General features: G+C 36.3%; 5 protein-coding genes and 1 long non-coding RNA gene across 10 annotated transcripts; 4 read left to right on the top strand and 2 right to left on the bottom strand.

Moving 5' to 3' along the window:
* The first annotated feature begins 435 nt into the window (after positions 1-435).
* LOC147929162 (uncharacterized) lies at positions 436-1390 on the top strand. The gene is made up of 2 exons (XR_015577383.1): positions 436-726; positions 840-1390. It is a non-coding gene; the product is annotated as an uncharacterized LOC147929162 (long non-coding RNA).
* Positions 1391-3694: 2304 nt separating this feature from the next.
* On the top strand, positions 3695-5823 carry LOC104734843 (cytochrome P450 86B1). Its single transcript, XM_010454503.3, has 2 exons — positions 3695-5069; positions 5268-5823. Exons 1-2 carry the CDS (start codon positions 3837-3839, stop codon positions 5661-5663), a joined length of 1629 nt encoding a protein of 542 aa, XP_010452805.2. The 5' UTR covers positions 3695-3836; the 3' UTR covers positions 5664-5823.
* Positions 5824-7615: 1792 nt separating this feature from the next.
* On the top strand, positions 7616-9106 carry LOC104734842 (uncharacterized protein At5g23160). Its single transcript, XM_010454502.3, has 2 exons — positions 7616-8225; positions 8469-9106. The coding sequence occupies exons 1-2, from the start codon at positions 7863-7865 to the stop codon at positions 8898-8900; spliced, it is 795 nt and encodes a 264-aa protein (XP_010452804.1). The 5' UTR covers positions 7616-7862; the 3' UTR covers positions 8901-9106.
* Positions 9107-11380: 2274 nt separating this feature from the next.
* Positions 11381-19752, top strand: LOC104734840 (protein HUA2-LIKE 1). 4 transcript variants are annotated; one of them, XM_087481020.1, is made up of 15 exons: positions 11381-12004; positions 12398-12474; positions 12640-14493; positions 14581-15091; positions 15298-15406; positions 15588-15700; positions 15780-15967; positions 16139-17040; positions 17145-17234; positions 17339-17417; positions 17533-17710; positions 18202-18339; positions 18695-18763; positions 18899-18982; positions 19409-19752. In XM_087481020.1, the coding sequence occupies exons 1-10, from the start codon at positions 11894-11896 to the stop codon at positions 17407-17409; spliced, it is 4026 nt and encodes a 1341-aa protein (XP_087337146.1). In that variant the 5' UTR covers positions 11381-11893; the 3' UTR covers positions 17410-17417; positions 17533-17710; positions 18202-18339; positions 18695-18763; positions 18899-18982; positions 19409-19752. The 4 variants fall into 4 exon arrangements, with proteins under 4 accessions (XP_087337146.1, XP_087337145.1, XP_010452802.2 ...); XM_087481019.1 differs by having other exon boundaries at positions 19406-19752; XM_010454500.3 differs by having other exon boundaries at positions 19400-19752.
* Positions 19753-20003: 251 nt separating this feature from the next.
* LOC104734839 (uncharacterized) lies at positions 20004-22881 on the bottom strand. The gene is made up of 3 exons (XM_010454496.2): positions 21672-22881; positions 21286-21416; positions 20004-21174 (listed from the first exon to the last, which is right to left on the bottom strand). The coding sequence occupies exons 1-3, from the start codon at positions 21987-21989 to the stop codon at positions 20388-20390; spliced, it is 1236 nt and encodes a 411-aa protein (XP_010452798.1). The 5' UTR covers positions 21990-22881; the 3' UTR covers positions 20004-20387.
* Positions 22882-23212: 331 nt separating this feature from the next.
* On the bottom strand, positions 23213-24904 carry LOC104734838 (protein Dr1 homolog). Of its 2 annotated transcripts, none has more exons than XM_010454494.3 (6): positions 24581-24904; positions 24394-24459; positions 24098-24187; positions 23878-23972; positions 23731-23799; positions 23213-23627 (listed from the first exon to the last, which is right to left on the bottom strand). In XM_010454494.3, the coding sequence occupies exons 2-6, from the start codon at positions 24446-24448 to the stop codon at positions 23448-23450; spliced, it is 489 nt and encodes a 162-aa protein (XP_010452796.1). In that variant the 5' UTR covers positions 24449-24459; positions 24581-24904; the 3' UTR covers positions 23213-23447. The 2 variants fall into 2 exon arrangements, with proteins under 2 accessions (XP_010452796.1, XP_087338240.1); XM_087482114.1 differs by having other exon boundaries at positions 24098-24304; positions 24581-24805.
* Positions 24905-25368: the final 464 nt, after the last annotated feature.

Below are 25368 nucleotides of genomic sequence, written 5' to 3'. Positions count from 1 at the left end.
TTGTGTACATTGCAACAAGCTTGATAGCATTCACTGGACCGAGTTGGTTTGTCTGGTCGAAAACTGAAACTCAAGCATTTGAAAAGTTTCAAGGTGTCCTTGTCCTTAATCTCTGGCAATCAGCTTGAGGTCTGTTCTAAATCCAGAAAATTGTAATATCCAAGCAAATATGTTAGTTTTATGTTATGTTATGTTATGTGTCAAAGATGTAAACTTGTGCTCTGGATAAGAAAACAATAAGAAGGTGGTTTTGATACTTTTATACTTATCTGAAGCAATATGAACTATCTAGATATTAAAACACTCTCGTGTAATGATTATGGTATTTAATTGTGGATAGTTAAGGTCTCTTTGTTAGCACTTATAGCGGAAGACAAGTCTGTTTTGTTCTTTTTTAATTTTCTTTAGGTGATTAACTTGGTCTAAGTGCTTCAGGTATTACTTGGAGATGTGGGGGATGGAAAATCAAGTCTTGTGCTACATTTTGTTAAATATCAGTTTGTTGAATTCCCGATTGGCCGATCTATCCCTCCCTCTCTTTGTGTCTATGTCTTGTGACATTTGGTTTTGATGCAATATGATCCCTCCCTTTCTCTTCGCTGATTGTTTCTTAAATCTATTTTCTGAACTCCCGTCAATATACTCAGAGGTTTGTGTAGAAAATTGCCCCGTATTATCACCTAATAAAAAGTAACTAACTTTGTCGAAGAAGGAAACTATTGCAAGGTTGGTAGTTTACCCCGTCTCTATTGTATACTTCCATGGTTTTCTTATGTAGATTGTTTTGATATTATGATATGAAACTAACAAGAGATGAAAATATTTTACTTCTTACGCAGGCGTTTCATGTTCACCACAATGGGACCAGAAGGAGGTTGCACAGACAACTAAAGAAGAAAACATGAGAGAGACAGTTCACAAACCAAAAAAAAAACAATTAAGGAGAATCAATTCATGAGGGAGCAAGATTACTCACCACTAAGCTGTGACAAAGTCATGAAAGATATTCATACATTGAAGAAGTGAATCACAAAGGAGAAGAAGAAGCCTTGGGATCAAGTTCCTGAATTGGATTTCGAGGATTAAGCAAATGAATCAAGAGGGAGTGTTGGAAGTTGATTCATTGCAAAAGAAAAAGGAAAACTAGAAGTGAAAGATGCTATGATGATTAAGAACAAAGAGGAAGCATGACCAGATGAATTGGTGGTGTCGCAGAGTAAGAAGAAGACGAAGATGCAAAGGAGAATAAACGTAACTTGGTCAATGAAGGTAAAAAGCCACTGGGCTATTATTGTAGTTTAGGCCCATTTATGTAAATGAGTATATTTATTTAATTTTTCTGTTAAATAATTGTAATTCTTTTTAAGTCTACAATTTTTGAATAATTTTATGTAATTGTTTATATAATTCTACAATTAATATTAACATAAAAATTAAATAGACTAAAAGACAAGAATAAGTATAATATGTTGTAAGAGATAAATTATGTGAGATGAGACAAAGGTTGAAGTGCTAAGCTTAAAAGACTAAGATCCATCAAAAATATTTATAAATTACAATGTAGATATCAAACAGTAATCTCTGTTACTATTCTAAAGGGTTTCTGAGTGAGAAACAAATCAAAAACTAAGTGTTTGAAATCTTTTTTTTTTTTCATCAAAAAAAAGAATTTTATTTATGAATTCATAAAGTCAATATACATTTGGTCATATTGACTATGTGTTTGAAATCTCTAAACTTATTTCTTAGGGTAATAAAATTTAAAATATATCCAAAACTAATGGTATGAAATCAAAAATTCAAGTATCATAGGATGATGTAAATCATAATAATAATAAAAAAATTACCATTGAAACTATCAAAAAAATTATGAAACTTGATTTTAAACAATATATATTAAATTATAAAATCAGAAAAAATATAAAAAAAATATATAATAAAAATAAATAAAAATCCAATCCTGCGGCATAGCTTGGTCCACCATAGTTATTGATAACTTTGATAGGATGAGAAGCGATCCATAGGACAAAGAGACGTACACAATCACAGATGTCGACGGCACCATTTCCTTTTTCCATGGGCCTCAATGGGCCTCCACTATTTTTGTTTATCGTAGGGTAACTAACGTTAACCAAACCATTTTCTTTTGCTTCTAATCACACCACAAGGACTTGATTTATGGTGCATGCATATAAGCGAGAGGATGGCAAAAGGGAGGGAAGAGAGGAAATGAGAGAATAAGGAGAGGGATTGCAACTGAATCTGGTGACCGGCTCTTCTCACGGTGGTAAAAGTTAGCTCACCCGCATATGTCTCATTCAGCGCTGGTTCTGTGTCTCAAGTCTCAACCCATCCAGCCAACCATGACCTTCACGGTGACTCCAACTCCACCTTAATCCCCATCTTCGTCATGCTATAGCGTGTAGATGTGGTTTTGAAACAAAAACATCACTCACCTTCAAGGTGTGTACGGATAAGGAATATTTGTGACGTTTGCGTGTAGTACTGCGACCTGCACACTTTTCCTGTTGAAATAATTCTTCATATGGCCTTTTGTGCATGGGTCATACCAAGATCCAAGAAGGCCAGAAGGCAACCTATCCCAAAGCAGAGCTGACCATATTTATACCATCAGATGAATCAATCTGTAACTGGAATCAATTACGTATTGTATGAATATGATGTATAATGATTTAAATCGATTTTAATGGTACGGTCCCATTTTAACCAGAATTAAATATATTTTTCGAAAAATATTAAGTAATGAGTTGTAGGCTGACGACTGATATTCAGAGACAACACTTTTTCTGTTGAATATTCAACGTTTTATCTATCTATCAACAAACCTAAATCACTAAAATAAATGAACATATATCTACCAAGGATAAATAAGTAGCTAGATTATAAGCAATCTGAAAACAAGATCTGGACAATGAATATTATGGGTCCAAAAATGCCATCTGTTTCTATTGTGAGTTAAACAAAAATTGAACAAAAACCAAGCCTTGAACTTTAACACTGGCATCGGGATGAGATCATGTGAGTGATTTATTGATACAGTATAATCATTTTAGAGGAGGGTCTGTATATAAGGTCGAAATCCAAATTAACTATCAAAGGCCTATATTGGGTGGCCCATACGCTTTCTGAGCCCAAAGGGCTAATCATCATTTTTTTTTTGGTAAAAAACAAATTATCAAACTGTTCGAGGACAAATTAACCTGGGGAACTTCCGTAAAAGTCTCACCAGATAAACTCATAAACTAACATCAAACAACAACGGTTCATCGACACGTATGTGTATGTTACTATGTTAGTACCCAAAATATTATGTTTATTGAAATTCCAGAAAATATTAATATTCCAATGTCCACACGTATTTGTTGATACCAAGTGTTTGACAAAGTAAAGAACTTAGGTGATCCGTCACTACCCACTTGTCAACTTCTCTTTTATCCACAATCCCTCATATTCTAAAACCCTAATTTTAATTCAATATTTAAACAAGCTTGATTCCCCCTCCAAAAGACTTGACCTTTACAAAATGCCAAACAAAACAAAGAAAGCAAAACACGAGAACAAGAGCCACATAAGTTAAAAAAGACCGTTAGAAAAGAACAACGAACTTTTTTTAGCTCACCAAATCAAACCCAATATTTCACATTAAGAGCCAAACACGAAACTTATGCGTCTTAAATTCATTCTTCTTTCATTTCATATTCTTCACCCACTAATTTAACTAACAGTTTCATTATTTGCAATCTCTCTTTCTCTTCCTCTCTGCAAATTATACACACTCCTGTTTCTCTTGTTTCCCTCTTTTTTTTTTTTTCACTATGAACTATAATTCTTCAGCTTATAATCTTACGGCTGCTGCAAGCCACCACGAGCCTCTGGTTTCCCGGAGGCTGTTATTCTTGAGAGACGTTCAGATTCTTGAGCTCTTTATTGCCCTTTTCGTGTTTGTCACGATACACTCCTTGCGACAGAAGAAACATCAAGGGATGCCCGTTTGGCCGTTTCTTGGCATGCTTCCTTCCTTGATTCTTGCAGTGCGAAGTAACATATATGAATGGTTATCTGATATTCTAATCAGCAGGAACGGGACTTTCCGGTTTAGAGGTCCATGGTTTAGCACTCTCAACTGCGTCGTTACTTGTGATCCAAGAAACGTTGAGCATATTCTCAAGACCCGCTTCTCCATTTACCCTAAGGGTTCTTACTTCCGTGAGACCATGCGAGATCTACTTGGAGACGGGATTTTCAATGCCGATGAAGAAACGTGGCAACGGCAAAGGAAAACAGCAAGTGTCGAGTTCCATTCGGCTAATTTCAGACAACTAACCAGCCAGTCATTGCACGAACTCGTGCATAATCGACTCTTGCCGGTTCTTGAAACTTCTGAAAAGATTGATCTTCAGGACATTTTGTTAAGGCTAACGTTCGATAATGTATGTATGATTGCTTTCGGAGTCGATCCAGGTTGTCTTAGTCCAAACCTACCTGAAATTCCATTCGCAAAAGCCTTCGAGGATGCAACAGAAGCAACAGCTGTGAGATTTGTGATGCCTGGTTTCGTGTGGAAGCTCATGAGGTCTCTTAACCTAGGAACAGAGAAGAATCTTAAGGAATCAATAAAAGGTGTGGATTATTTCGCTGACGAAGTAATCAAGACGAGGAAGAAAGAGCTGTCTCTAGAGACTGAAACCGCAAAGAGATCTGATCTCTTAACTATTTTTATGGGTCTACGAGACGACAATGGAGAAAAATTTTCAGTTAAATTCTTGCGTGATATTTGTGTGAACTTCATACTTGCTGGGAGAGACACTTCCTCTGTGGCTCTAAGCTGGTTTTTCTGGCTAATCGAGAAGAATCCGGAAGTGGAGGAGAACATCATGGTGGTAATTTGCAAGATTCTTGAGCAGAGAGATGATAATGGAGATACAAAGAAGAACATTGAGTATGAGCCTGTGTTCAGACCAGAAGAGATCAAGAAAATGGATTATTTACAAGCTGCTTTGTCTGAGGCTCTCAGATTATATCCTTCAGTTCCAGTCGATCACAAAGAGGTACGTGCCCTGTTTCACATACTTGTCTCCGCAAATGTCATTTTCTAGTATATCTAACTTTATAGTAGAGTGACTTGTTAAAGAATTTTTGGTATGTTTGGTGTGGTTGGCTTACATTATTTCTCTTTAATACTATTTCGGTTATGAATGAAATATATTAGTACGCATGAGGTTATAAAAGTTTATAATATTTTGAAGGTACTTGAAGACGATGTATTTCCAGATGGGACGAAACTAAAGAAAGGAGAAAAAGTTATATACGCAATATATGCAATGGCGCGTATGGAAATGATTTGGGGGAAGGACTGTTGTGAGTTCAAGCCAGAAAGGTGGTTAAGAGACGGCAGGTACACGAGTGAGTCAGCCTATAAGTTCACGGCCTTCAATGGTGGTCCGCGGCTCTGTCTAGGCAAGGATTTTGCGTATTATCAAATGAAATATGTGGCGGCCACGATTATTTACCGCTATAGGGTTAGTATGAAGGGTGGTCATAAGGTTGAGCCAAAGATGGCTTTAACTATGTACATGAAGCATGGCTTGAAGGTGACTATGGTCAAGAGGAGTGCCTTTGAGATAGACCACTACTACCGCTGATGCCCATGAAGGGTATAATTGGTGTATAGTGAATAGTGACTCAAGGTTTTGAGTTTGAGATTTATGAATTGTAACAAGTGATTGTTATTTTTTTTGGGTGATTTTGATTGGTAGTTGTATGCACTATATAATCTATATTAATATGGTTTTATAATTATTACTAGTAACTTGCAATATTGTATTCTACAAAACGAGTCCTTACTTTAATCATTTTTATAGGATTTCATATATTTCAGAGCCGATCTTGACTATGATTTTAACTATGACTTTTGCAAAGAAAGAAAAAAACACATAAATTCGAATGGGTCAATATAGAAAACAGCTAAACGAAGAGATCCAACGTAGAAGTTGGAACGTGGACACTACGATACTTATATTCTTCTATCAAACTTTACTTTGGTTTATTTTATTTATTAAACTAATCATTTTATCAAGATGAATCAATCTTTTTTTGTTCTAATCTTTCCACCGTGTTGAATAACGTGGTTCGTTATTGTAGAAGTTTTAATTCATAACATATGAATATTTTTGGTGATGAACGCTTAATGAAGACCAACTTTGTTTTTGTCATTTTTCTTAGAAAATTATGACATAATATAATAATTATAGTATTTTTGAGAATATCACAATATAATTATTAGTATGTGTACTTGATTATATAATTCTATATTTTCAGCAATAAAGCTCATTTAACATGGGACTATATTTAGTATCTCTATTCAACATGTGTACTATACTATTTGGTTCATGAAGTTGAAGTCTATGTGATTAAAGATGTACGAGGGCAATAAAAAAATTAAAAATCACAAACTGGACGGCTGGACCAACCAGATACTGAGAAAATAATCTCAGAAATTGGACCAACAAAATATAATATAGAAACTCAGAAATTTTTAAAACAGAGCACTTTCAGTCAAACCATCGAAAAACTTGTTTCAGTCATAAATCATAATAAGCTGTTTTGCGCCACATGTGATTGCAGTCGACTGTTCTGTGTCACACTTTGTGCTATATGTATATAAATATTCGGTATATCAACATAAGGCCATATTGAAGCCGTGTGAGTATTTGTACGAGATTGCTAAAACGACTATGGTCTTCACGAAACCTTGGACAAACACGAGCCCATCATTTATATTTGAAGGAATTATTTGGATTTGTTTATCTTTTGTTATAGTGATTACATAGGTGATTTGTTTCCTATGTGTGTTTCATATGTTTGTGAAAACAGTCAAGTTCTTCTTTTATTTCTTTGTCATGTACACAGCATTCGTTTCAGTATCCCAACATCATTCACTAGCATTTAGTAGTATTGGTAGTTCAAGTGGTGTATATATATATAGTGATTCATTCTTTGAATAAAACAACTTTCAATATTTCGAATTTATGTGCCATACTGTAGGTGGAAACTAAAGGATCGATATTGATTTAATGATTTAGTCTAATTATAACATGTTTTAGTTTCCGGCGCAACTAAATTATTGGCCAAAAGTATTGATCCATAGTTCGGGATCTTAGTGTGCGTATGAGAGGGTCCAGTGGGAGTTAAAAAAATTCCGTAACATTTGGTCAAAATCGATTTATAAGCAAAACCATTGATAGAAAAAAATAATACTTTACTAGGCATCAACATTTTTTGTTTTTATCACCAAAAAAAATATATATTAGATTAAACAAACCAATTAGAGGATGTTGTTTACTAGGCATTAACATTCAAGATTGTAAAATTTTAAGTAAAAAAAAAAGACATATGATGAATTACTTCTGACAGATATTCTCTCATATATAATTTTACAAAATTGACACATATAAAGGAATATCTATAATCTTTACTTACTTTGAAGCATCACTTAATTACTTTTGCCAAAAAAAAACTCCATAATTGACATCTAAATCTAGAGTTATTTTTTCTTTCCCTTTTATCTTATCTTGTAAGAATTTCTAATACTTTTGTTTTGGATGCAACTTGTTGTAGCCTAGTCCCGTCCCAGTTTTCTTAATATGTAATCTTATGTTCATTCACCTTGATATTTCCGTTGATTCTTCGATTTGTGTCAATACACTGATAGATAAAATATTATTTTAATTAAATTAAAATAAATTAAAGAAGAGAAGATAAAATCCAACCGCTCCGAGCGATATTTCAAAGTCTTCGCACGAAACGCAACATTTCTCTTTCTTTCAACAATCCGACTGCAAATGGCGAAAACAGAGAAGAGAGTCCGAGAAAGATCACTCGGATCTTCTTCGTCTTTCCTCGGCTGCTTCGGGTTTTCTCGGAAGATACACTCCGACAAATCGATGGTTGCTGAAGAAGACGGTGGTGAGATGATGAAGAAGAAGAATAAGAAACGGATTAGTCGGTGGTTTTTATGTTCGAAGTTTCGCCTGAAGAACGGCGAGATCAAACCGTCGCCGATCGAGGAAACAGAGAAACCGACTTTGAGAGTAGTAGATGAATCTGATGATAAGCAAAAACCCCTATCGGTGGTGATACGTCGTACTACTGATCGTCAAAACATTCCGGTTGATGATAAGCCCGTCAATCAGGACACTAAAGAGGTATCTTTCGTTGAATCATCTTTTATAAGTTTTGAGACTTTTTACTCCTTTTTTTTTTTTTTTTTTTTTTTCTCTTTTTGGGGTCTACAGTTGAAAAAAAAATCATTTTCAGACAATTCAATTTCTTTCATCACCAATATGATTGTCTTATTGTGATCTTCTTGATTTTGCGGACGTTATTCATATTTTCCGCTGTGACATTAAAATTATTTCTTGGTTTTGTTCGATTTTTTTTAATTTCAGTCAACACCGAAGGACTCAAAAGACAAAACACCCGACCGATCAAAACCCATGGAACCGTTGGGTTCCTTTAAAGACACGTGTCCGGAGCGGGTGTGTACTTCAAAACGTTACGAGAAAAAACCCGACTTGAAACCAACTCGGGCGAAAAACAACGGGTCAAGGGTCGGTAAGTTTGACCCGGTCATAGGGATTTCGGTCATCATACTGACGTTAATGATTATGCTGGTTTGGGGTCGACTTTGTGCGATTCTTTGTACATCCGCTTGGTGTTACGTTCTACCTCGTGTCAGAGACGCAGCCGCGTTGGCCAAACGCAAACGCAACGGTAGCGACGTTTCTGCGTGTGTCTCGGATTTGAATTCAGAGTCGTATAAAAGAAAAGTCGTTTTGGACGGGTTTCTTGGACGCCCAAATCGCGTTTCGTTTTCATGACTATCTTTTTTTTTGTTTTGTTTTTGTTTTCTATATTTTAATGGTTAGATCATTTTTTTTGTTTGTTTGTTTGTTTTAAAATCAGGGACGACAAACAGTGTTTCCGTTTAATAACGACGATTGATCGATTGTGAATCGATACATAAGTATAATATATTGTCTTGTGTAATTTTAGAGGTCAATATTGAGCAGCCTGTTTTGTTGTATTGTGTAGTCTAGGAACTTTCTTGGTCTTACCAAATTTGGATTGGTTTTTGATTGAGATATATATATATATTCAGTGATGTCACATGATATAGTGATATGAATCATGGAACACGTGCAGGAGTTTTTCTTTTTGGGTCCATTCGTTTTTGTTACAAGTAAACAAGGGTTTAGGGGTTTCTTTCTCTATGAACTACTCGTCGATAAATTTAGGAATTTGGAATTCAAATGATTGTTGGAATTAGTCCAACTAGTATTTTTTTCTTGGGATGAGAATATTTGAAGACTTTTGAATGATAGCCGTGTGTTTTGTTACTTATACTGTAATACTTCGGAAAATTCAAAAGCACTTTTGATATACTCCATAATGGTAATACAATTAGACAAATGCAAACGAGAGATCGCTATATATGTCTCTTCTTTTAATTTTGGTTATGTAATACTGTATAACGTACTATCCTACTATCCTCAAGTGTTTATATTGATTACACATAAACCAATGTTTAAAAATTGTTGTCGTCTTATCTAAGTACATGTCCACACGTCTATTAGCCAGTTGAAATTTCAGTATGAATTTTTTTTTGATCCAATATCTTTAACAGTACTGTAAGCTACAGTGGCTATAATGATCCCACCAATTAAGTTACAGGAATCATTCGGTGCAGTGCGAATAACGTTGGTTGATTTAAAATAAACTTGTTCTTTGGTGCGCACGTTTTATCTTCGAGAAATAGAAGAACAAGTCAGAACGATGGTGACATATATAGTCAGAAAAATTCTAAAAAACTCTAATACATCAAGGGACCCAAATTTCACTCTTCTCCCATCTGTGTTGACCAAATTGAAATTATCCAGGCTCTAAATAATGGAATAACAAGCCACTACCTCAGTTCCCTATAACTTACTTGATCATGATTGGTGATTGACGACGACTTAGAAGAAAATATTGGGTTTTACATCAACAATAGTACTTATAGTAGTTCTGTCAATACATTGTCAATTGATTGCATTTTGGTTTTTGGTTTCCTATCGCATGTATTTGTAGGTTTTTCTCCCATATACATTAAAAAAAGGTTTGTTAGGAGTTTAATACATTTTTCAAATATAATTATGAAAAACATATATTCACTATTTAGAATTGAGAAAATAGAGTTGTGTGAGATAGAGGTAGAGAGAGATAGAAAATTAGGTGGGACATAGTGATGGGGAAAAGATTACAAAAAGGGCATAGAGAGGGAGAGTTGAAAAGAGGATAATGATTATGTATGCTTTAAGAGGTTTTTTTTTCTTCAATATTATATTTCATACAATCTAAAACATAAAAATTGGCTAATTAAATTTTGTTTTTTTTTAAGTTTCAGATATATAAAAATCTATGTTTTTTTCTTTACAATTTGATATGCATTTTGTTTGATGATTTTATTTGATAATATTAAATATTTTTTAAAAATTGTGTATCTGTACACCATATTAAGTGTATAGATGTGAGTACAGATGTAATTTGTTTAATTCTTAGGGTTTTGGATGTCTGTACCACAATGGTTTTTTAAAAATTACATCTGTACATTTGTACATATATCTGTACACTTAATAAGGTGTATAGACATTTGTACACTTAAAAATGTGTACGGATACAAAAGGTTTATATAATATATTTAAAAATTATTAAACAAAATTCATATCAAATTGTAAAGAAAAAATTTGTTTTTTTTGTATCTAAAAAGTTTTCTAAAAAAAAGTTATATTAACAATTATTTGAAAAATAAAAAAAAATGGAAGAAAATGGGAAACAATGACATGAGATGTAATTAATTAAAGTCATGAATGGTAAAAAAGGCTGTGGAAATAGTTGAACAGTAATATTAAATGTGTTTTTTTCCAATTGTAAATAGTAAATATATGTATTTCTTAATTATATTTGAAAAATGTATTATTTTGACAAATATCTCTTAAAAAAATCACAACATCATACATGACAAACCTTCAGCCAACGTCGCTCAAGTTTATTATTATTAAAAAGTCCTAGTTGGAAAAGTATGCAATTGAAACCAAAATTTTGGGATATATTTGTATGGGTTATATAGTCTTACAGTTAGTTTCCAACCTGCTTACTTAAAATATAAAAGAAAAAAAACCGACCCAAACGTTGTGAGTGTTAAAATAAAAAATTTCAGTTTATAGACGGCCCAGCTAAATCATATTGGGTTTTAATTTATGAGAAGCCCATTGAGAAGTTGTGAGAGTGTTATAAAGCAAACGAGTGTTATAAAGCAAACGAAGGCCGCCGTAAGTAACCCCTACACGGCGGAATGAAACTAGCCGGCCGGGAAGACTCAACTGACGGCGTCGATTCATCAAAACATATATTAAAGAAAAAAAAAACAAATAAGAAAAAAAGGAAAAAAACGAATGAACTGCTCAAAAACGTATATGATAAATAAATAAATAAAATATTGGAAAAGGGGAGGAGGGTGAGTAAAAAACGCGGCGACGAGAGTAAAACCCAGTTTCTCCGTTGCGTCATCTCTCCGGCGAAAGCTTTTAGTGCCCTAAATCCCCATCGTCGCTCTTCCTCAATCTCTCTTTCTCCACTGATTCAACTTCTCCATCCCACTCGTTTCCCTCGCCATTGCTCGTCACAGTGAAGCCCTAGCTATTTCCTTTTTCTCAACGGTGAAGAAGAGTTGGAATTACTTATTGCTTCTCTCATGGGGTTTTGTTTGGGATTGGTGATTCTGTTCGGTGTTTCTATCCGAGTTGAAGATTAGGGTTTTTAGCCAGTTTCGCCGATGGCCCCTGGGCGTAAAAGAGGAGCGAACAAAGCCTTGGCCATAGGTGACCTGAGATTGGGTGATCTCGTTCTTGCTAAAATCAAAGGCTTCCCTGCTTGGCCTGCTAAGGTTTGTGTCTTGCTCTCTCTCCCTCTCTTTCTCTCTCTCGGTGTTGATGCTTCGTGACGTTTTGATTCATGATCATGGTTTTTGTTTTTGTTGGTCTCGCATCTACTGTTTTTTTTTTGTGGTTAACTTTGGCTCGACACATACACTCAACGATCTGTTTTCAAATCTCTCACCTTAGTAGGCTTTCATAACGAGGCTGGTTTGTAGTATGCCAATCTTTTTTGTGCTGAAGTTTGAAGGCCAGTAGTATAATCCTCTAGCTTATTCTTAGTTGTATCTCTTATGTGCAGAGCTTTGTATTTGTTTGAAGTGATGTTAACACTGGTTGAGCTGTGTGGGATTGTGCAATGTGACTTAATTATCTACTGTGAACTAAATGGTTTTCATTTTCAGATCAGCCGTCCCGAAGATTGGAAACAGGTTCCAGACCCAAAGAAACACTTTGTTTATTTCTTTGGAACACAAGAAATGTAAGCCGGCGTCTTCTGTGTTTACTGATTGTTGCGGGACCCAGAAAGTTATATCCATCTTTTTTGTTAGTCAATACGTCCTGTTACTATGATTCTTTGTTTTTTTGAGTGTGAATTTGTTTTCTCAATATTAGTTGTTGACCAAGTCATCTTCTTGTAATGCAGTGGTTTTGTTACGCCACCTGATATTCAAGTCTTCACTACCGAGGCGAAGGATAAATTATTACAAAAATGTAAAGGTAAAACAGTCAAGTACTTTGCACAAGCCGTAGAGGAAATCTCCGCTGCATTTGAAGAGTCGCAGATTCACAAGTCAGATATATTGGATCCAGCAGTTCATGACGGAAAATCTGATAAGTTTGATTCTAGGTCTGATCCTTGTCCCGGTAAATTAGTTGAGGATAATGGTGCAGAGACAAAGCCTGGCTTAGGAGAGCAAGATCCGTCTAAATCAAATGACAGAACCACATCCCAGAGTAGTGAGCCGGTGGAGCATGGATCACTTGACCCTATCTTAAAGGTAGCAGATTCTAGGGATAAAACTGACGGTGTCACTTGCACTGACCATGGAAAGAATTCGGCCAATGGTCAGAGGATAATCAAGAAGACAGCTGGTGACACGAAGAAAAGAAGTAAAGATGAGGTTCATAGAGCCAAACGTGTGCCTGATAATCGAGCAGCTACTGACAGTCATCTCCTAGGCCAGAAAAAGGGCAATAAAAAGGGACAAGAGCATGGCAGTAAAATAGAATCTTTTGACAATAAGGTTGTTTTGGATGTGAAAATCGCTAGTTCTAAAAAGTCGAAAGAGTTGCTGAAAGAGAAACCTATCGCCCGAGTCTGTGGTGAGATTTTAGAGAAGAAAAAAAAATTTGAAAGCAAACTAGGAAAGTCTGCATCAGGAGTAGATGATAGTGAACGTGCTGCTAAAAGGCCACGGTCTGAAGATGCGAAGGATCAAAAACAATGTAAGAGAAAACATCTTCTTCCTGTTAGTGAAGGCAAGGCTGAAGTATCTGATTCTACTGGCGTTGTATCTAGTCTAAAGCCTGAGACTGTGTTAGGTGCCCAGGGAGGAAAAAATCAATTTGATAAGGAAGCAGTCGCTTATACTAAGCGCCGCAAAGAGACAGTGGAGCACACAAGTGTTTCCTCTTTTTCTCGGTCTCTCAATAAAGAGGGGACAAATCATCCTGAAAAGAAGATAACTTCATCTTCTGATAGCGATGTGAAGGTTCCAGCTGCTCAGCTGCCGAAGAGACGGAGGGCGGTTTGTATCTATGACGATGATGATGATGATGAAGACCCAAAGACTCCAGTTCATGGAGGACATACCAATGTTCCCAAAGCTAAACTAGCTTCTACGGGTGGTCCTAAAAGTGCTTATGCATCCCATGATACTTCTATTAAAGTAAAGCTATTAGCTGGATCTGCAGAAAGTGCAAAAACTGGGAAAGTACATCTGTATCAACAAAACAAGAAAATGGAGGGGTATAACTCACCTATGGGAAAACCAGTCAAGGCGTTTCTCCCAAAGAATATCAAGCCGAACTTGAGTTCTCCTAAAAATTCCCATCAGTTGGTTTCATTTAAGAAACAGGTGACAGGACAAAATAAAACTCCAAAAGTCTCTGGTTCAGGAATGCCAGATAGCGTGGAGGGTCCTTCAAACAGCTCCTCTGTGGGAAAACCATTCATCGAGCTGCCTCCACAGAATGTCAAGCAGATATTTAGATCTCCTAATAAGTCTTCTCAGTTGTTTTCAACTATGGAGCAGGTGGCAGGACAGAATAAAGTTACGAAAGTCTCTGGTGTGGGGATCCCAAAAAAATGCCAAGGTGATTTTTCCAAGGACGCAATGGCTGGTTCAGATATATTAAGCTCTTCTCATTCAGAGACAACAAATCAGAGAAGCAAACCAGCTTTGGAAGAAAACCCAACAGGCACTCCAAAAGTTGCAACTTGTCTGAACGATGTTGGAGTGTCAACAGGCATTTCTGTGAACTTGTCCGCTGACATGTATGTTTTTTTTGTCTTTCCCTTTGTCATTGATATGTTCATATTTGCTTGGAGGTTAAAGTTTAATGTCTTTTTTTGTTATCATAGTATTACTGGCAATCAAGAAAATGGAAGTGCCACATTGATCAGTTCTTCGATGCCAGATTCTTCTTCATCTATGAAGCATCTAATTGCAGCTGCCCAAGAAAAAAGAAAACAAGCACATTCACATACTTCACCTATTGTGAATATTGACCATAATTCCTTTACCATCGATCCAATGCAGACAAGTCAAAGCCCTTTCATGGTTCAGAATGTTTCATCTTCTGCTGGCGATGCCATGCTGATTGTTGCTGAGGAACCTCAAGAAGATTCTACTCCATCAATTCATGGCCACCAATCCTCATCAAGTAACCAAGTGGGGACTGAAGAGAAGGAAGAGAGAAGATTTAGTTCAGGGCATAGGTCGGTTGAGGGTTCACTGAGTGGTGCCACTGAGGCTGCGATTTCTCGAGATACGTTTGAGGGAATGCTAGAGACCTTATCCAGAACTAAGGAAAGTATTGGACGTGCAACACGCATGGCAATTAATTGTGCCGAGTATGGGATTGCCAGTGAGGTGAGTTAAATTGTTTCCTCAGGTCAACACTTTTCTTCTTTCTGTGGTTTCCTCTTTTTTAAGACCGCCAGCCAGAATTTCCTATGATAAACTTAGGAATAGACTGCAAATGTAGATTTAATATAGTAATGTACCTTTTCCAGCTGAAAATTCTTGGACAAAATTATTTACAGCGTTTGATGGGGTAATTTTATCGTGTTTTGTAGGTTGTGGAACTTCTCATTCGAAAGTTGGAAATTGAGCCTCATTTTCGTCGTAAAGTGGACTTGTTCTTTCTCGTTGATTCGATCACCCAATGTTCCCATAAACAAAAAGGTAAGCTTCTCCTGAATGGATGCAGAATCTCTTTCCAAATTGTCAATTTTCTGAGGCGCTTATGGTATTTTGTTTTTTTAACTGTATTACTCTCTACAGTCAAAGAGAATTTCTTTGTTTATCTTCTGTATAACTAATAAGACTAAAGTGATCCTTCGTGATGCATGTGAATCTTCTTTAGGTAAAACAGGCGGTTTGTATATTCCTACTGTGCAGGCAGCCCTTCCACGCCTTCTAGGAGCTGCTGCTCCTCCAGGGACTGGTGCTCGTGAAAATCGTCATCAATGTCGCAAGGTTCTTTTACTTTTTGTTCGTTTCGAGGACAGTCTCATGTTTTTGTTGTTCAGAGTCAGTGATCTCTTGCTCCTTCTAGGTATTGAGGTTGTGGCTTAAGAGGAAGATTTTCCCAGATTCTCTTTTACGTCGTTATATTGGTGATATTGGTGCTTCTGGTGATGATAAAACTGTTGGGTTTTCGCTACGACGTCCTTCTAGATCTGAGCGTTCTGTAGATGATCCTCTAAGGGACATGGAAGGGATGCTTGTTGACGAGTATGGGAGGTATGTATTATACATATCTTGTTCTGTAGTTCAGCTTTCCAGATTTAATATATTTGATGGGCATGTAGAAGCTTAGTAGGAAATTTTTAGTCTGAATAATTTGTTAGAGACAGTTTTATTGCTGTTCGGAAGAGTACTGTTAATTTATACGTTAACGAGTTTTTTCTGCAGCAATGCAAGTTTTCAGCTGGCAGGCTTTTTATCTTCTCACAATTTTGGAGATGATGAAGAAGATGAGGATCTTCCAAGCACATCACATGAAGTTAAAAACACACATATAGAAGAACCAGTCCATGCGTTAGGCAAGTTAGAGGCACATGATAGTTCGAGTGATAAACCTCACTGTGTAGTACATGTCAGTGGTGTACGTGAAATGGAAGATGCGTCTTGTCAGCTGACAGATGACGTACCTTCGTATGTCTGTGGGATTGGAGCGAAGGAGGACTCACCGGCTGCAACCTATGCGACTGAGATCCCTCCTTTTCCAGCATGTTCTCCTTCGCTACCTCATGAATCGCCTCCATCTCCCCCTCCTCTACCTCCTTCTCCACCACCGCTGTCTCCGCCTCCACCCCCTTCATATCCATCGGAGCTGCCATTTGCGCCACCTCCCTCTGATCATTTTTTTACTCCACCACCCGCTCCATTGGCACTTCCACCGTCTTCACAATCTATAGCTCTAACTCGACCGTCAATGCCTAGCCATCCTTCATTACTAAATAAACCAGGATTCACTAACCCAGCACATGCATCATTTCAACATGAATACCAGATATCTATGCAGTGGAACCAACAGCTTCGGCCGAGCAATACCTCTTTTCTACAGAGACCTGTGATTAGGAATCTTGCCCCAGCACCATCCAGCCATTTTTCGTTTCCAAGCCTTCAATCAGAACCCCAGCGTTCCTCCTTTCCTCATCCTTACCCTTTTCCTTCTCAGTCAGTTGATGGGCAGCGACATATGAATGAGGAAGCATGGCGGATGTCTTCAAATGGACGTAATGCAGATACTCTAAATGGAGCCTGGATAAGTGGAAGAAATCCATTTCCAGGCTCTCTTACTGTTACAGACGGTATGCAGATGCAAGAAACCTTTGTTTTGTCAGTTTGTTTATGCTACTTCAGTTGGTTATGATTCTCCTTTAGTTGATATTGGTTGTTTTACTTGCAATGACAGGTTTCTTTCAGCCGCCTCCCGAAAGACCTTCAGGGACAATGAGCTATCAGTTTGCTGCTGATAACGTGCAAGGTGGCCCGACAATTACAGGTGAGGCGATTTAAATCAACTAATCTGCTTTAAGACGCTCAGAGATGCATATGTGGGGGATCCTACACGTTTCCCTACAATAACGTTTTATTCTGCCATTCAAGGTCATGCTGCTTCGCAGATGCTTCCATCTCGGCCAGACGTACCTTTCACGGCTCGATGGAGGCCACCCTGAAGTTTAAGGTAGACTACCTTTTGATTATTCGCTTACACTTTGATTAGCAAGCTGCTAGTGTCTTTTTTTTTTTTTTTTTGCTTCTTTGTCTCTGATTTTCTATTTTTGGATTGTATCAAACAGTTCGAAATAGAGAACCTGCACTTTCTTCCATAAAGGGATTTTTTGGCGGTATATTCACTTCCAGAGGCATCAAAACTCTGCAGACTATTGTCAGGATATTGCTATATGTTATAATTGTTCCTGACGAATGTATCACCGGATCATATTCTTCACAGTATATGCCCTAGTTTCTAATTTGGTTAGTACTCCTGTTACTCAGATACTGTAATTAGGCCAATGACCATGCACAGTTTTGTCTAGTTAAACAATTGTCAAGCTTTTAAGTCCTAATATATCGGGTGCAATCTTTTTTCTGACAAGCTTTTAAGTCCTAATTGTCAATCTTTTTTCTGACAAGAACCATCTAACTCAAAACTTTCTTTACTGGTATTTGAGACACGATCTTAAAAATTGCACATTTTATAAGGGTTGTATCTGCACACAGAAGTAATTAGGTTCTAAGGTAGTCACTATTGTGAGAAGTTCCAACGTATTAGGTGCAAGTCTGTCAATTTGCTCTTAATATTGGTTCCCTAAATGGAGACCTTTCTAGCGTTTCTTGTTCTGTGGGGAAAGTCACTTAGAAGTTACTTGGTGAAGTCTCTTCAGTTCCTTCTAGACGATTCTTCTCAGTATTTTAAGAGTCTTGATTATTGTTCTTAACAAATGTCTGTTCTGTGCATAACCTAGGTTGTCTAGGCTGAATGCCTTAGCAGGAACGATGACGCATGCATTTCTCAACAACTGTGACTCCATTTACCCGGTTTTACAAGAATATCCGTATCGTTATCTTGTGCACTGCTTATCTGAAGTTGTTGAGGACTTGAGGTATCGGTTCCTCCTTTTTGTCTTGAAATGTATATCTTTTATTCTTTCAAACCAGACTTGTCTATGGCTGCTAGTTCAATCTATAAGGTTTCCAGCTCCCATAAATCGCATATCCTTCCAAAAGGATTCATGCAAAAGAATCTCCAGAAAAAAAGAAAAAAAAAAACTTAACCAGCATTGTGGATTTATGATATTAAACTGTAGAATTAGCTGTATGAATAATTTAGTTTCTTGATCGACATGGTCTCTATGTTGTCTACAGATCTCTTTGGTCTTTCTATATCTGGTTTTCTAATTTTGAAAGTTGACTTCAACTCCGAGTACATAATCAGTCATCTGCATTATCTCGTGCTAGGTTTTACACTGGAACCCGGAGTGGTGGAAATGGCGTCCTGTTTGGATCAAATTTCGGCGTAATCTCGAGGTAAAGACTACTAGTCGTTAAATTGAGATGTTTCTTCAAAGTTTGACAACTGGCCTGGACTGACTGGGCATAATTCAGCGAGAGAAATACGTCGCTCGGTGTGAGAATCTCACATTTGTTGCGTGGTTGTTTCAGGTTTTTGATTAGATTTTGTGGAACCAGAGTCATTGGGATTAACTCAGACTTAGAAGCTTATGATTGGTTCTCTGAAGTCGGCAGGTTAGGTTTTTCTTTTGCATTCTCTCTTTGAAAGGTACAGTTGTCAAAAAGATTCACCATTTAGTAAATACTTGTTTGAGCATCTTTTTTCTGGTTAGAATTATTTTCAATAAAAAAGCATTGATAAAGCTATAAGTATTCTAAAATTTTGTGTTCATAAAATAGCTACGAAGAGTCAAAACCGGTTAAAGCGCATCTCTATATCATGTTAAACGATCTACTAGAATATTCTAGAACTGAAAAGATCTAGCTCATCTCACTGTCATACAAGACTATGGGACTTTGATAAAGTGATTTCAATAAATAATGTTTGTCTACATGAAGTGAAATTGGATTTGCCAAAACTGTCTAATTCTGAGCAAAAAGGTTCGAACTTATACACATATGTTGCAAGTTGTGCTATTAAATTTTTTACAGCAACAGCAGAAAAAACCCCAAAAGAATGTCGGTAAGTGTAGAGTGGTTGTGGTGGTGTGACGCGTTGGTAGCAGTAGTAATGGCGATAGCATGAGCGATGACAGTGATGAAGTCGTAAGCGGCGATGGAAAAAAAAAAACAGAAGCATTGGTTGTGCCAGCCAGAAGCAGCCGTGACGGAACAGTGTCTACTTTTGTAGATGTTTGATTTTATATAACACTTGCAAATTTTTATGTACATTAGTTTGTTGGATTACGCTTTGTAGTTTATTGTTGATTGTTGAGATATAATTAGATAAGTTAGATCTACTCGCAAAAAACTAGCCCATATTGATTTAAAAATTCAGTCTAAAATAACTGGGTATTTACTTTCTTTTCGCTCGTTTCTATTGATTCATTCCAGGGTTTACATAACGGTGTGGCTAACACGTTGAAACTGTGCTTCGACAGCACAACCCCGGCTACGTCTGGAAAGCATTATTCAATAACACATATGAGAGAACTTTATAATTAAAAATACGCAGAAAAGAACGGTTTCAGCTTGGCTCAATCCGAGTTACGGTCGAATAAAACCATAAAGACCAACAACATACAGAGAGACAGCCTTTGCACTTTAATAAAAGCATTATTAAATAAATGCATGAAAATACAATTTAGTATGTGTGACAATGTATCATGAAACAAAAAGATTTTAACTACTCTACGGATATTGTCGTCGATACAATACAACCCCACCCAGAACATGGTACAGCATAACTTTTATAACTTACAAAAAAAAAAAAAAGACCCAATCATTACATCATCAGAAGCTTCTTCCTTCTTTATAAATTTCAATTTTGGAAGTTTTTTTTGTTTCTTCCTTCAAATTTTCTCTAATCTCTCTTTACTTGTATTTACTCGGCATTAAGCTAAAATAGCTTCTTTTGCAATTGATTCGTATAGTCCCCAAAAAAAGAATAAGGCAGTTAAATAACGATAAACTGACCTTTTTAGTCCAGAGCCGTTTTGTTTCTCCGACCTGTTAAAGGCTTTGGTAATCCATCAAAGATTGAGCTTGTTATAGCCGCAGGTGTAAGCAAATCAGGTTTCAAGCTCCATTTTGAAGTTGGCCACAGAGACAACGAACCGTTACTGCTGTTACCGTCCGGATCTTGTAGACTTGATGCACTCGAAGATTTTCTTACACTGCAAAAGCTGTCTGAAACTGGAGCATCCATCAAGTTGATTGGTACCGGATTGAAATTACCGTTCTCATATTCTGCTAGATTGGTTCTGCTTGAAGCTTTTGATCTCAAAGCTAAGCCTTTTCCGGCTATTGATAAAAACCCGCCATTGCTGCTACTGTTGTCTTCTTTCAACACAAGCTCTGGAGTCCGGGATGAAAAGTCGGCTTCAGATTTTTGGCGTCTCCTCATAAACTTGTCGGAGTTTGGTTCTTGAGAATTATTCTCTGGTGATTGGTTAACCTCTTCGATAAGTGCATTGACCAAGCTTCTAGATTTCCTATGGTGATTCAAGGGAGCATTTGTTGATGGGAAAGGTCTGAGATATTGATTATCATGACGAGAACTTTCGGTCTTGTAATTTCCCATCTCGAAGCATCCTCCATCAGAGACTGTTCTGTCTGCTGGTTTAAGCCCGTAATAACCTTGCAGTGAGTACATCGCTGGAGAGACTTTCTTCTCAGAAGATTTCAATCTCAGAGACTGAAACAAATCAAACACGTCCTCGTTGCTGTGGTTTGGTGATTCCGGTTCGTGGCATGAACACCCCTCTCTGCAAATAAGATTCCATGTATTAGAGCCACAGCTTCAGTCCAACACAAACAAGGCAAGCATGTAATAAATCACGTCTAAGGAGGAGATAGATGTAGCTTAAATAAAGTACCCATGGTTTAAGGAGCCATTAGACAAACAAGGAGAAGGAGGGTGTCTCCCAGGTAAAGGAATATGAAGAGACTTGAGAGCAAACATTTGAAGATCAGTAACAAGGTTATTCATCTTTTTCACATCTGCAACCTGAAAGTTAAAAAAAAAAAAAAAAACAATTAGGAATAAACAATACAAGCTTCAAAAGCATTACAAGCTTAAAACAAATCTGAAATAATCCAAACAAAGCTCTCTCTCTGACAAATAACTTTTTCCTCTCATGTGTTCTTCATCATCATACCTCAATTCCCAAAAAAAAAAAAACCTTTACACCAGTATGTCAATTTTTACACAACAACCTTAACCAAAGCAAAACCTAATTTTTATAAGAATGTTTTATTTTACCTCAACACCGTATTTAATAGCAATGCCGGCGAGAGTATCGTACTTGGAGACGCGGTGTTCGATGTAACCACGGTCAGGGGAATCGGAACCATGAAATGGAGGTGAAGAGCTAGAAGGTGGAGGAGACGAGTTCGGAGACGGGATCCGGAGGATCTTCGATCTAGTAGGACTCTTCTCACGTGAATGTGAATTCTCCAATCGATCTAAGAATCCTCCGTAACCATTATTATCATCTCGGAATTTTCCATTGCTATATTCAGGTGTCCCATTACGACTAGATGAAGAAGATGAACTCCTCCTCTCTCGATCCATAAACATAATAATAATTAAAAATCCTACCTATTTATTATTCTACACTAGATCTGATCAGAAAATTTATCATCAAGTAAAGGAACACACGAATCGAAACGGTGAAGATGAAGGAGGAGAGATTCAAAATTAAAAAAAAGGGAGAAAAAGTGAATATTACAGGGAATGACGAAAGAGACGATGAGAAGAGAGAGGTGAAAGGAAAAAAAAACTGGTGGACTAGAGAGTCGAGTTTTTTTTTTTTTTTTTTTCCTCAGAGGATCGATGGTTGCTTAAGTTTTTTGTTCCCCAGATTTCCCGGGAAAAAAAAAAATGAAACGAAACGAAGAGATCTCTCTCTGTGCTGTGCTCCTCTCTCGTCGCAGCGGTGGAATTATACCAAGATTTTATTTATTTAATGACCAATTAAAATTATGAGTTAGAAGACTAATACGGATTTTTAATTAATTAATTTGCATTATTAAGAGTATGCTTTGCAAATTAAACTGCTAATAATCGAGCTGAAGAAACAGTACGAGTTTTAATTAAATTGACGACAACAAAAAAAATTGGTGAAAATTATATTATTTAATAATTACATATTTACATAAGATAAGGGTAAATAAACAAATCTTTATAAAATTGCATAACAGGCACGTTATAAATACACAGTAGCTTAGATTTAAAAAAAAAAAAATCAAATAAACAACTTTTTCTAGAAGAATAATTATAATATTTCATAACTAAAAAAAAAGTGCTTAATACTGTAAAAGAAAAAGATAAATATCAAATAATATAATCGTGAAATTCTGGTTACGTAAAAGAAAATTATCTACTTACTTGCAAATAAAAATAGCTTAGTTACTTTTTCATACTGGATTTATATATTAACAGCTTTTAAAGTCAAAAGCAAAGTGTGTGTGTGTTTGACAACAAATAACAAGTCCGTATAATGTCGGCGAGGCAAAGAGAGTTGAAAGAAGAATCCCTTCTTATTATTATTACTTGCCTAACCAAAATAAACAATTGACAGACACATGCTGGTCTAATTGGACATCTAAGTAAGAGTGGTCCTCCTCTCTTGCCTCTTAGGTTTAATTTATTGGGTTTGACAAGATAAAAATCGGGTCAGGTTCTCCGGTTTGGATTGCTTCAGATCTTTTATCGGCTGTGAACTATAAAGGAGTCTAGTATTATCAAATTCTGAGAAAACTGTATTTAGGAATTATAAACAGAATGACGACAGTTGCAAAGATTGAAGAAGACAAACCTTGCTAATTACATCTGAAATCACCAAAGTGATTTTTAGAAGATTCAACACAAAAACATAAATCTAAGTTAAATAATTGTAAAGAGCATATCAACACCGAGACGCGACGAATTTTGCACTTTACAGAGAAATGCTAGAAACAAAAGCAAAAAAAAAAAAAGTCAAAAGGATAAAATGTTAAGAAAGAAAAAAAAAAGGTTCCCTTCTAGCTTTGTTGATTAGCTTTGTAAATTTGTCTGTTGGGTTTCTTCTAGTTGCTGCTGCTCAGGTTGAGGAACTGAAACACCTCCATTCATTCTTGCTCGAGCTTCTGCAAACATTCTCTGTTGTTCCGCTGCTGCTTCTTCTTCCGTCATCTCTGCTCCGCTGTTCATCTTCACGCTTCTCTGTGAATCTTGCTGCAAGAATTTGCAATACACACAAAAGGAAACCAATTAAGATTTTTTTTTATATATATACTCAAGTCTGGATTATTAGGAAAGGGATGGTGTAATGGATTACCATGGTTTCATATTTATGTTGCTCATAAGCAGCATAGACTTCTTCAACGTATTCCCCAAAGCCAAGAACCTGTTTCATATGTCAAGTCACATGAATTAAAATCACCATTCCAAAACATATAATTCTGAGTGAATGTAAACAGCAAACCTGTAAAGCTTTGAGTACGTGCTCAGGGGCGATTGTTCGTTTATCCTCTTTGTTACACACTTCGTTAGACTCCGATGATATAAGATTTATGAACTCTGCCAATAATGTTCATACAACAACAACAAAAAGAAAGAAGAGGATAAGCAAATTTTGAAACAATGATCAGTTTTGTTATAAACTTTGTTTTGGGAGAAATTTGAAAAGAGTAATCAATCTTTACCTACACAACACTCGATCAGAAGATCTTGAGCATCTCTAGCAACACGAACATCTGCTGGTAGCATCTCCTTTATAATCTTTGTCATGGTAGCTGACATATTTACCAAACAACAAACATATTTTTTTTATTTAGCAGACAAGAATTAAGAGTTAGATGAAAATATCTGATGCAGTTCATGCTTTCTTTTCATCGTTGCATTGAGTTAACCTGAAACGCCATGGATACATTCAATTTTTACCTAAAACTCACTAATTGACAGAAACATCCCCAAAAAAAACAAGAAGAAGAGGCTAAACCTTTTGGAAGCGAAGCATCTTCTTTGGACTTTCCAACTATATCCATCGGATCCATCGTTTTTAGCTCTACATATAAAAACAACAATCAGATTGATTAAAATTGCTACCACGAAGAGCTATGGCCGACGAAGTTATAAGATGAAGAACAAGGAGAAAGTCAAGAGAAAGAGAGAGATGTATAATTTACCGAGTGTATTATAAAAGGGATCGAAACGGAGGCAGATCAACGACGGAGATCAGGTAAGTTAAACGAGTTACGACACCGAGTCACGGCGAGATCGGACGGAATCTTATCGGCGGGTTTTCTCTCTCTCTATCTCCTGTTTCGGTTTCTCTCCTCTACGCAGAGAGATCGATTAGGGCAAAAACAGAAAGACCAAAAGTAAGCGCGTGAATCCCACTTTTCCCCCAAAGTGATCGACAGCGCGTCTAGATAAATTTCCTTCTTTTTCGAGACGTGGGAAATGGGCTTCATTACATATGTGACGCGACCCGTTTAAGCCCAATAAATTTTCTGTTTTTTATATATATATTAATCATCCGCTTAAAAAGGCCTTGGGGATCCTTCATACATTTTTTTGTTTTGGTCAACTCAAGTTAATCGTGTTACTCAAATAATGGTTTTTCTAAAAAAATGACTCAATATGGAATTTTCGACATGGTTAACAATCACTTGCTTAATAATATTTTTTAATACCAAATCTGGTTTTATTCGAAATTTATACCAACAAAAAAAAGTTTATAATTTTTATGACACTTTGGTACATTTTAGTTTTAAAATATTATTTTTTTAAAAAATTATATATTCTAAAGATAACAAAATAAAAAATAAAAATAAAAAAACTTGTGAGTGATTTTAACAAAAATAAAATAAAAATCTTATTAGTTGAAGGAACAAGAAGCATTTTCAAAAATATCCCTTTTCTATGTCTTTTTTTTTAAATACCCTTTCATATTGGCAATTTTTAAAACTAT

The sequence above is a fragment of the Camelina sativa genome, chromosome 13 (genome assembly GCF_030686135.1).
Source record: "Camelina sativa cultivar CO46 ecotype springtype chromosome 13, ASM3068613v1".
Classification (NCBI taxonomy): Eukaryota; Viridiplantae; Streptophyta; class Magnoliopsida; order Brassicales; family Brassicaceae; genus Camelina; species Camelina sativa.
This window is presented reverse-complemented; position numbering and strand designations above follow the sequence as displayed.

Coding starts and splice junctions, on each gene's coding strand:
- LOC104734839 (XM_010454496.2), bottom strand. CDS start 21,989: ATGTTTATGGATCGAGAGAGGAGGAGTTCATCTTCTTCATCTAGTCGT. Junction 21,417..21,671: donor CTATTAAATACGGTGTTGAG/GTAAAATAAAAC, acceptor TTTAACTTTCAG/GTTGCAGATGTGAAAAAGAT. Junction 21,175..21,285: donor AATGGCTCCTTAAACCATGG/GTACTTTATTTA, acceptor TCTTATTTGCAG/AGAGGGGTGTTCATGCCACG.
- LOC104734842 (XM_010454502.3), top strand. CDS start 7,863: ATGGCGAAAACAGAGAAGAGAGTCCGAGAAAGATCACTCGGATCTTCT. Junction 8,226..8,468: donor TCAATCAGGACACTAAAGAG/GTATCTTTCGTT, acceptor TTTTAATTTCAG/TCAACACCGAAGGACTCAAA.
- LOC104734838 (XM_010454494.3), bottom strand. CDS start 24,448: ATGGATCCGATGGATATAGTTGGAAAGTCCAAAGAAGATGCTTCGCTT. Junction 24,188..24,393: donor AGATGCTTCGCTTCCAAAAG/GTTTAGCCTCTT, acceptor TAAATATGTCAG/CTACCATGACAAAGATTATA. Junction 23,628..23,730: donor AACATAAATATGAAACCATG/GTAATCCATTAC, acceptor AAATTCTTGCAG/CAAGATTCACAGAGAAGCGT.
- LOC104734843 (XM_010454503.3), top strand. CDS start 3,837: ATGAACTATAATTCTTCAGCTTATAATCTTACGGCTGCTGCAAGCCAC. Junction 5,070..5,267: donor TTCCAGTCGATCACAAAGAG/GTACGTGCCCTG, acceptor AATATTTTGAAG/GTACTTGAAGACGATGTATT.
- LOC104734840 (XM_087481020.1), top strand. CDS start 11,894: ATGGCCCCTGGGCGTAAAAGAGGAGCGAACAAAGCCTTGGCCATAGGT. Junction 12,005..12,397: donor TCCCTGCTTGGCCTGCTAAG/GTTTGTGTCTTG, acceptor TTTCATTTTCAG/ATCAGCCGTCCCGAAGATTG. Junction 15,701..15,779: donor ATCGTCATCAATGTCGCAAG/GTTCTTTTACTT, acceptor TGCTCCTTCTAG/GTATTGAGGTTGTGGCTTAA.